Source organism: Triticum dicoccoides, chromosome 3A (assembly GCF_002162155.2).
Source record: "Triticum dicoccoides isolate Atlit2015 ecotype Zavitan chromosome 3A, WEW_v2.0, whole genome shotgun sequence".
NCBI classification, from domain to species: domain Eukaryota; kingdom Viridiplantae; phylum Streptophyta; class Magnoliopsida; order Poales; family Poaceae; genus Triticum; species Triticum dicoccoides.
The window spans coordinates 469,590,525-469,601,180 of NC_041384.1; the positions used below are offsets into that span (position 1 = coordinate 469,590,525).

Consider the following 10,656-nt stretch of genomic DNA (forward strand, 5'->3'; position numbering starts at 1 on the left):
TAGGAAAAATGCCCGTGCGTTGCAACGGGAGAAATCATCCATGCACCCCACTTGTGAAAGAAAACAATGTAAATAAAATTTGAGATCTTTCCAATTGCCTGACATGAGAAATTAAGATTCTTTTAGTGCACATATTCCGCAAAGTAATTAAAGTGAAGCTTAACATTCCAACTCTATAAGATCCCTATACATGCAGAACGAAACACTTACTTTGGCGTTGTGGCTAGCTCATTCTACAAACAATCTATTGATCCCTGGTTCAATCGCGGCTTAGACATTACTGTTCGAATGCTAGCGGAAGAGAATGTTCATGGTAGAACAATTAACATCAAAACCATGAATCTAAATGGCCAATAATTTAGTGCACCCTCTTATTTTGGTTAGTAGTGTTCATATATTTATAGTGCATCAAAAGAACTTACATCAATTTCTAGTTTTTACCATAAATACATATGGCGTGTCCTAGTGCTAACTGTATGTACAAAAATGATTTCAACACACTATTTGCTACATACGTCCTCATATAGAAATGATATAATTGATGCAAGTATGTCTTTGTGTCAGCACGAACAAACATAAACTTCTACTAACAAATATGTAGGTTTGGAGTGAACAGTGGACCTTATTTTGTTCCAAGTTAAATATAACTATAAGACGACCCTATATATTTCACACAAAGAAATTCAAAGATAAAAGCAATCACTTCAATTATTTTATAAGAAAATGATTACTACCCTCTGATTTTGGGCTAACGGTGTTCATTTATTTACAGTGCATCAAAAGAAGTTACATACATTTCTAGTTTTACCACAAATACATATGATGTGTCTTAGTGCTAATTAACTATACGTACAAAAATAATTACAACACACTATTTGCTACATATACCCTCATATAAAAAATGATATAATTGACGCAAGTAAGTCTTTGTGTCAATTGGGACAAACATAAAATTCCATTAACAAATATGCATGTCTGGACTGAATAATGGACCTTAATTTGTTTCAGGTCAAATATAACTATAAGACGGCCCTATATATTTCACACAAAGAAAATCAAAGAGAAAAGCAATCACTTCAATTATTTAATAAGAAAATAATTAAAAACTCACTTATGGGTTCATAGTTACAATTGTAGGAAAACATCATATGAATCTTCTCTTATATATCTAAACATCGTTAGTTAATCGAAGGCCTTTTGCCATACATCATGGGAATTTGGCGTGTAGCTAAGTAATATACTCCAAGCATCTAACAGGATGGCCATGGTCAAACAGTTTTCAAAACTGACTGTCTAGTCTACCTACATAACATGATACACAATACAGGGTTACATGTCAAATGTATGGAAAAATATTTAACATTTATACATCTTATCTCCTCTAAATAATAAAGAAAAGGCAGAATGGTTATGCAGATAATCAAAGGTATACCATATATTCAAAAGGACACATTCAAATATTTAAACATGAGTTTAACCAACAATGCAAACTGTATAGCAAGACATCCATATTATTAAAAACTGCATTTTTCATTTTGAAAGATCAATTTATAAACATGCAAATCGTTTTTTGTTGTTGCATTTTTTCTCTGTTTTGAACAAACACAGGAGGGAAGAGTTTTTCTTCACATGCATAACGCTAACTTATTTGTTACTAAAACTGATGAATGTACAGGATGAATACAAACTTAGAAGTATTTATTTTTCAAAATACTACTCATCAAAACATTAGGACATACTATCAGATACTATGTTTAGTGTCAGATAATTTATGTACCAAATTTTACATAACAGAGGAAATATCTGATTAGAGTCAGATAATTTATGATCAAATGTACAAAACAGACAAGGGGTTCTCTTCTGCCAAGAGCCAGCGTGTGTGTGTTTCTGGTGTTTTCCATTGGATTTGCATGTGACGTGCACAACTGATGACCAGACACGTAAATAGTACTTTGTATAAAAAAAATCTTATCATTGGCAGCATATAGTCACATGTGCCCACTACGACAGGCGACAACCGCACCTAGTTTAGGGAGAGATTCCTTGGCAGATGCTGCCGCCGCTCTGACTTCGCTTCTGGTCTTATCCTTCCTCCTTGCTGCTCCTCCCCCTCCAAGCCCATCATTTCATCTCCATCGCGACGCCGTCTATCACCACCATAGTCGTGCCGCGGCTCGATCTGCTGCTCCTGAGCGCAGCCACCTCGTCCCCGACGCCGAGCTCCTTCTCCCCTGCCTTCTTTTCCCCTCATCTCCGTGTTCTCTTCTTCTCTTTTTCTCCTGTTTACTCACATCTCCCTCTATCTCTCTTGCTCTCTGTTACAGAGGCCGCCATGGACGCCCGAGGTCCTCCGCTCCGAGTCTCCGACCCACACCCCGGCGTCCCTGCCGACGTCGTCGCCTAGGTGAGCAGCTGCTGCACCGTGATGTTGCCCCGCCTCCTCTCTCCCTCTCTATCTCTCCCCTGTCTCTCTCCCTCTCTCTCTTCTCTTTCTCAACCCTCTCTGTTTTCTTCAACAGGAAGACCACCATGCCCGCTGCGGGAGCTTCGAGCCGACCCCGCAGCATGTAGACCGCCGCCACCCGTCCGCCGTCGGGAATCACCAGATCCCCCCGTATCCGACCTGCCTCGCCATCCTTCTCCCGTTCCCGATGTCTCCTCAGCGCCAGAATCTCAGGCGAGCGACACCACAAGACCCTGCCTCCTCTGCCCCGGAGGCCGCCATGGAGGTCATCGCCTCTCCGTCTCGATCCGTCCACCGTCGGATCCTTGCTGGTGTTCTCCAGGGACCCGCCATGGAGGTTGCCGCCCCTCCCGTCTCGATCCTTCCGCACCCGGATCCACGGCAGAGCAGCCGAGATCCGTCGCCTGTTCTGCGACGCCTTGGCCCGCCAAGGCAAGCACAGAGGCTGACAAGGCGCACAGGAAGGCCAATGGCCTCGCCAAGCAGCGGGAGGACTTGCGGGCTAGGGTCGCCAGCCGCAAGCTCGCGCGAGCTCGCCCCCATGCTGGCCAAGGCCACCTTCGGCGACCTCCTGTCCGCTGTGCACTAACGCCCGCCACGACGCCAGGGTCTTTTTTGCAAAAATGAAACGTTATCTCGTAAACAGACTTAAAATAGGATTGTGGGTTGAATTCTTAGGAAATAGAGGGACTTTTCTGCAAAAGTGCAGACGACGTACGACCAGAAACCATTGCTGCTTTATTATATATATATATATATATATATATATATATATATATATATATATATATATATATATATATATCCCGTGCGTTGCAACGGGAGAGAAAAAAATTTACACGCTATCCAAATAAGTTTGAATCAATACCCTGACATACGAGCGTCATCTATTTTAACACGGTGACTCGCCATGTTGCGAACATGTTTTATAATTTGCTAACAATTATAAAATTACTAATATCTTTTAAACAACAACAACAATAGGCTAGAGGTGAAACCCATAAAATCTCGCGACCAACTCATGGCTCTGGCACATGGATAGCAAGCTTTCACACACCCGTGTCCATAGCTAGTTCTTTGGTGATACTCCAATCCTTCAGGTCTCTCTTAACGGACTCCTCCCATGTTAAAATTGGTCTATCCCGACCTCTCTTGACATTAAAATCACTAATTTTTTTAAAATTGTGAAAATTTTATGATTTCCCACACATTTTTGAATTCACAAACATTTTATGATTACTCAAACATGTTTTTCAAAACTCGCAATTTTTTGAAATTTGAAAATCTCGAATTAATTTAAAGAAGAAAAAAAGAAATGAGAAAATAAAAGAAAAGACAAAAGATAAAATGAAAAAAATAGGGGAGTCACGCCCTGCGGGCCGGACCATGAACGCGCACTAGGGGAGGAGAGGTGCATCACAAAAAGAGGGGAAAAATCTGCAGAACCTGGGGATAAAAAAATACACTCTAGCCAAATAAGTATGACTCAATACCTTGACATATGAGTGTTCAAAAAAAAAATACCTTGACATATGAGCATCCGCTTTTTTTTCATCCTCTATTTTGACACAGTGACTCGCCATGCTGCCACTTATCTTTCATCCCACCCTCGCTGATGATGGATGCGTTGTCCACGTGATCGCAATATAGTCGACTTGGTAAATCCCAAGGCAATGAGCTTGCCACTGCACGATACACTTTAAAAACAAATCTCATCGACCACAAACTTGCAAATTTTTTGAGTTTTTTCAATATTTTCTAAAATCTCATGGTCATTTTTGTCAAATTCACGAATTTGTTTTGAATACATGATTATTTTTCAAAAATCATGTACATGGTTTTTTTTCCCGACATTTTTTTTCCAAATTGTGCTTTTTTTAATAATTTGCGAACACTTTTGAAAAATCAATTATATTTTTGAAACTGCAAAAAATTTATGATTTCCCCCACATTTTTGAAATCACAAACATTTTATGATTTCTTGAGCATGTTTTTAAAAATTCACAATCTTTTGAATTTTGTAAATCTCAAATTAATTTAAAGAAGGAAGAAACAAAAAAAAGAAATGAGAAAAAAAAACAGATGACGAAATGCAAAAAAAAGAGGCGTCACGCCCTGTGGGCCGGCCCACTTAACGCGCACTGGGTGGGTAGGGGAGGTGCCTGACAAAAAAGGTTGGGGAAATATGCGGCACCTGGGGATCGAACCCTTGTGTCCAAGGTAGAATAGAGAGGCTTTAGCCACTGCGCTATCTCCATGCATCTGATATATATTCAGCTTCATCACCTTAAATAACTTAGCGCCGCGGCGAATTTGGTGGAACCGAATCGTTTTTTAGCTTACGGGTGGCATTGGTGGGTAAATTTTGTCAACTTATGGGGTAAACTAAATGACGTACCACCAGAAGCAATAGGCGCTTTATTAGTACTAGCAAAAATGCCCGTGCGTTGCAACGGGAGAATACAAGGTGCGAGAATCAGGCTAATGGCATAGATATTTTATTGGTGCAATACTTATCATGTATTTTTTTACCATTAAATCACTCTTTTTTCTTAATTACAATATACCATGAATAATATTTGCTCTCCTCCTTAGCTCAGAAATAAATGGTTCAAAAAGCTTTAGCGATTTAGTTTGGGAAATCAGCCACAAAAGTTAATAGTACTCCCTCTGTTTCCTTGACATTTTGGTGGTTCAAATTAGACTACCAAAACATCATATATTTAGGAATGGAGGGAGTACTTCTGAAATTATGTATAGAAAAACTTGCGCCCTTGTTAACATGTTTGTTACCACAAATTATTTTACAAAGCAAGATTATACAGATAGTAATATATGTCCCAGCCTTTTCTCAACGCACAACAGAGTAGAGGCCATGTCCACATTGTTAACGAATGAGAATATCAGTCTTATGTATGGCTGGATGGATTGTACCTGCAAAATTTCCCTACAAATAAACATATCTTCTTTGCTGAATGTAGCTTCACCAATCAAACCTGAAGAATCCTAGAAAAAATCAATCAGACTTCACATGGAATCAAACTTCATATGCAGATGAATTGTTGCCTAAAACTGCTAGAAAAAACATGTTCAACTGAATTGTTTTCGGCACTGGATCAACTCATAATCTTACTTATACATTAAAATGTGTGGTGCTTATAAACCGAGATAATTTTTTAGAACAGGTAAAAAAGAATGTACAGGGACTGCTAGTAGCATAATTGATGGTTACATGAAACATCTAAAATTTTAAGAATCAAACATGATCTAAGGAACTGACACACATCTACAAGTATCTATAATAAAATCCATATGAAAGATAACCTCCATTGGTTGAAAATTTCGAGTTTCCGCTCCTTTGCTTCAATAGCAACGGCCACTTAGTCCAGCACATCCCCTTTGTCATAGATCAGTAGAAGGCAAAAATGGATACACATCTATATGATCCTACTCCTATCATAGTTTATACATAGCAACAAATTGAGATTACATATGGCTACATAATAAGATTCCTTTGCATCATCGTGTTCTTACATTGAAATATGGTAGCAGCAAATTGTAAGATTCTAATGTGTTAGTTTTGGCACAACAGGCTTCGGCCTCCTTGACATCCAACTGCCTATCTGCAAGCAATTTTTGAATCATCTCTGGTACACACCATGCTCATAGTTAGCGTGATTACAGCATTTTAGGCAACAAAAAGGAATCCATGTGTAACCTGAATCTTCACTGAACTTTTTAGGTTTGACCGTCCAGGACCTCGGTCACACAAAATTTGGCAGCTCAAACTTTTACCCTTACCAGTCTTTCATCATCCATGGAAAATCCACCACATACTTGGCTTCACATTGAGATGGTTCACCATGTTCATCTCACACGACTTGTCACACTGCATATCCACGAACCAATCCAGTTAATGTTTGACGACTGGAAAAAATTCAGAGTAAATCGACAGATGCATGAATAAATCAATCGATGTGTTGCAATGGGAGAAAAAACACCACAAACACGCCACCAAGCTCTAGCACCTTCGCCTACGACATGGCAATCAAGCATACTTTGTGCCCATGCAATGGGCCCCACGATGATCTTGCATCCTTGCGTCTCAACCGGCGACGTCGGCGGCGGGTCAAGGCAGCTGCAGAGCAGGCGCGACACATATGTCACGAGCTGCTCGACCACCTTTCCTCAAAATACAACACAACAACAAAGGGAACTTGGCTAGAGATTGCACTTGAACACTTAGCTGCAAGCCTGCAATAGAGATGATTAAAACTTTCAAGAATACAAATTTGGTTATCCGTTACAGTGGGAGATGAAGTGTATATGACGGTGAAAAGGGCAAGGAAAAAAAAGGGAAATGATTAGATGTGTTTTTACCTTCTGACAACATCCTTTTGCCCTGCATCACATATAGTAATGATGTCACAAGCATGCTCTTGACGAGAACAATTCACATGTGCTAGAGACCTGCAGAGGATGGACAAAAGAGTAAAATCACTGGAAGCTAATACGCAACCTTATAGCTACGCAACCTTATAGCAATATACTGCACTGCGTATATCCAGTTATCCACTATCATCTGGTCCAGCCGTTCAGGTGAAGTGAGTGCCAGCAGAACAATGACCTACAGACCACAAGAGTTCCAAAGCACCATTAATCATAACATGTACAAAGAAACAAAGGAGTAATCAACAGCCAAAAATAGGCTAAATTATGAACCTTAGAATCAGGTCATGGAGTTCAAGGGGAAACTCCTACACACCCTCCTGGCAAGAGTTGAGCACGATTGCGGCTCATCGGGCTCGTCGAAGCTGCAGAACCTGCTGCTGCTGATCGACGTCGAGCTGCTGTCCCTTGCAAAGTATTATTCTGAACACGCTGCGGAACGCCCATCTGAATTTCCACGATGGCACCAAACTAAATGTAAGTAATATTATTGTAGGAAATACAGGAGTACTCCAAGAGTGCTCTGTTCATCTGATGGATTGTGTGTGTGCCAAGAGCCATGCCAAGCTGCACATTTAGTATGCATAGGACCCTGATTTCTATGCCACCAGGTCGCAAAGACTGCAAGCTGCATATAAAAGAAATTAAATTGTCCTGTCCTGAGATTGGACTCAAGATCTGGATCAAAATTACATTGTCATATTTTTCTATAACTGAAGCTAGATTAAGTACACTGCCTGCTACCGCGGTCTATAAAGAAAATTGCCCAATGTCACATATCATATGAAGATTAGTTCAACAATGTAGGACCGGCCCAATGTCGGTGAATCATAGGAATCATGGGGTGCCTTGGGGCTCATGCAGGGGTGTTGAGAGTTAATCATTCGGCAAAACAGAGAAGATGGCGATAGGAAGAGAATAATAGTTGGCAAATTCCACCTCCTTTCCTGAACCCGATGGCTACATGGAAGGTAATTTCCTTTTCTAGCAGCTGGTTGTACAGCTGTACTGAAACCATTTGAATTGGCTTCCGTGTAAGTTTAACATGTTACTTGAACAACAAGATTAAAATATCCAATTGTTTAAGGTTCTAAAGAAGGTTGATCAGCAACGATGCAACATAAACCCAACTATGTCATGAGCACAGTTAGTCTATGTAAGTTAAGCCACACATCCTGATACATTAACAGGTAGTGGAAACAAGCAAAAGTGTCGGGCTACTTCTGCCCACCATTGATTGATGAATAAATCATTTTCTTACCGCGTGCAAGATGGTCCAGGTGTTTCATCATCTTTGCTTGCAACATAGAAGATACTCCTGGTTCAGGCCGGTGATCGGGGCAGAGACGGATGGAGTCAACTCATGGACATGGGCCGGGGAGGCCAATCAGCCCGCCGAAGGCTCCCATGAACATCCTGGCTGCACAAGAACACAGATATACACACGTCAATGTGCAAAACATCAGATTAGAATCTGTACAAAATAACAAAAGAACAACCAAAATTGCACAAACATCATGCACCAGGTTAGGAGACACGCTGCACAGGACTTTGGGCTCAAGCATTGAAACCAAACTTTAATATTGCAGCTCAAGAAAAGGGAAACTGTGAGCAGATAAAGGCGCATGTACCAGCTCTTCCTATGGATGGGAACTGACTAAGAGATCGGGAAAAGGCAAGATGTCTGAAGAAATTAAGTATGCCGATGATGCATCCGGAGCCCCTCATTAAGGTGAGGTTAGTTACAGACCTCCACTCCAATTTTACCCAGCCGCTCATCCGCAGCCACCTGACGCGGATCCCCCTAGAATTCATTTTTTGATTTTTGTGTGGTGTATACAGTCAAACTAACTAACATATGCGTTCAATAGTGATTAGAAGGTACTTTCAGTCAGTTAGATGGATAAAAATCAAGCTTGGCACCATGAAAATTGAGAGGAGAACTGAATATGCATGTTATCCTTCATTGATAATTCATATGATCGTTAGAACATCAATCCACCAGTACATGAGTCAGGAAAGATAGCACACCACCCACTTCCTTATTTGTACAATGTACTGTATGTAGTAGTACAAAGCCTATACCCCTTCATTAATCACTCACACTCTCTCACTCACTTTGTATTGTCCTCATTCTCTCTTCTCTGTACCATTCCCTTGACTGATACATAGTAGCACCAACTGAATTTTGTCGCTGGATCACACAATGTATCACACATTCAAACTGTCCATGTAAGATTTGGCACACAAGATCATCAAGAAGAGTCTCCCTCAATTGCATATACAGGCACAAAAAAGAAGTGGAATTCAGAAATTAATCAAGTAGATGTTGTACCTGAACCTCCTGTAGGATTTGGGGGAGGTTGTCAGCGAGCCAGGCGTCCAAGTCCTCATGCGACGACGGCGCATCGACGGAGAGGATGCACAGGATCTCGGCGGGCGCCATGGTGGAGGTCATGGGGGGTTGGGCGGCGCCGGATCGAGTAGAGGAGATGGAGGGCGCGCGGATCCGGGAGGGAGGCGCCGGATCTGGCCGGTGAAGGTCCCGTGGCGGCGTTCGAACCTCCAAGGTGAGCTCGAGGACTGGGCATCCATGGTGCTGGCGCTGAGCTCCTGGAGAGGAGTGACAAGGAGATTAGAGAGAGAGAGAGAGAGAGAGAGAGAGAGAGAGAGAGGAAAGAGATAAGGCAGGGGAGCAGCGGCTTGACCTGGGTGGTCGCCGGACGACGCACGAGGGAGGACTGGGAGTGGGCGACGGGCCAGGGAGGAAGCGTCCGGGAGGAGGAGGGCGTCCTGCGGGCGCTGGTGGTGGCAGCGGCGGCACTCGGGCCTGGGCGGGCCGGATCTGGGCTCGAAACGTTTTCTCCCTTTAAAAAGGACCGCGGGTTGAATACTGAAAACTACACGGACCTTTCTGAAAAATCGGCGACGACGTACGACCAGAAGCCATGGCTGCTTTATTAGTAGGTAAAGAGGTAAAGATCTTACCTACTAATAAAGCGGCTATTGCTTCTGGTCGTCCGTCATTAAAATTACCCTTCAAATTAATAAAAATTACCCACCAATGCCACCCATAAGTGAAAAAACGATTCAAATATTCGGACCAAATATCGCCGCCCCGTTCATTGTTTTATAGGGGTGCGACGAGTATATGTAACAGGATGAGGCGCACCAGGGTGGTTGGCCGATCGCTCCTCTATCAACCAGACCAGGGTTCGATCCCCCGTTTTGCAATTTTTATCTTTCTTTTCTCACGCATGTGTGGGACTTCACTTCCCTGTTTTTTATTCATTTTACTTTTTTTCCCTGTTTTGCAATTTTTATCTTTCTTTTCTCACGCATGTGTGGGACTTCACTTCCCTGTTTTTTATTCATTTTACTTTTTTTTCTCATTCTGTTATCTTTCTTCTTTTCTCTTTAAATTAATTTGGGATTTGAATATTTTAAAAGTTGCGCTTTTTCAAAAAAAAAATCTTTGACAAATCATAAAATATATGTGAATTCAAAAATGTTTAGAAAATCATAAAAATTTTGCAGATTAAAAAAATATCGGTGGTTTTGCAAAACTGTTCGCAAAATTATAAATAAATCATGATTTAGAAAAAATGGTCGGCAAATAAAATCATGTTCATGATTTTAAAAAAATGACCGTGTATTCAAAACATATTCGGGAATCTGAAAAAAATGTTCATGACATTTTAGAAAATGTTCACAAAAATAAAAATAAATATTTGTTCCATAAT

The 10,656-nt window shown here is 41.2% G+C and overlaps 2 protein-coding genes across 2 annotated transcripts; one reads left to right on the forward strand and one right to left on the reverse strand.

The window, feature by feature from the left end:
* Positions 1-1,973: 1,973 nt before the first annotated feature.
* LOC119268616 (translation initiation factor IF-2-like) lies at positions 1,974-3,187 on the forward strand. Its single transcript, XM_037550282.1, has 2 exons — positions 1,974-2,404; positions 2,520-3,187. Exons 1-2 carry the CDS (start codon positions 1,993-1,995, stop codon positions 3,089-3,091), a joined length of 984 nt encoding a protein of 327 aa, XP_037406179.1. The 5' UTR covers positions 1,974-1,992; the 3' UTR covers positions 3,092-3,187.
* Positions 3,188-8,720: 5,533 nt separating this feature from the next.
* Positions 8,721-9,863, reverse strand: LOC119272430. The gene is made up of 4 exons (XM_037553921.1): positions 9,824-9,863; positions 9,622-9,780; positions 9,249-9,526; positions 8,721-9,137 (listed from the first exon to the last, which is right to left on the reverse strand). The coding sequence occupies exons 1-4, from the start codon at positions 9,861-9,863 to the stop codon at positions 9,024-9,026; spliced, it is 591 nt and encodes a 196-aa protein (XP_037409818.1). The 3' UTR covers positions 8,721-9,023.
* Positions 9,864-10,656: the final 793 nt, after the last annotated feature.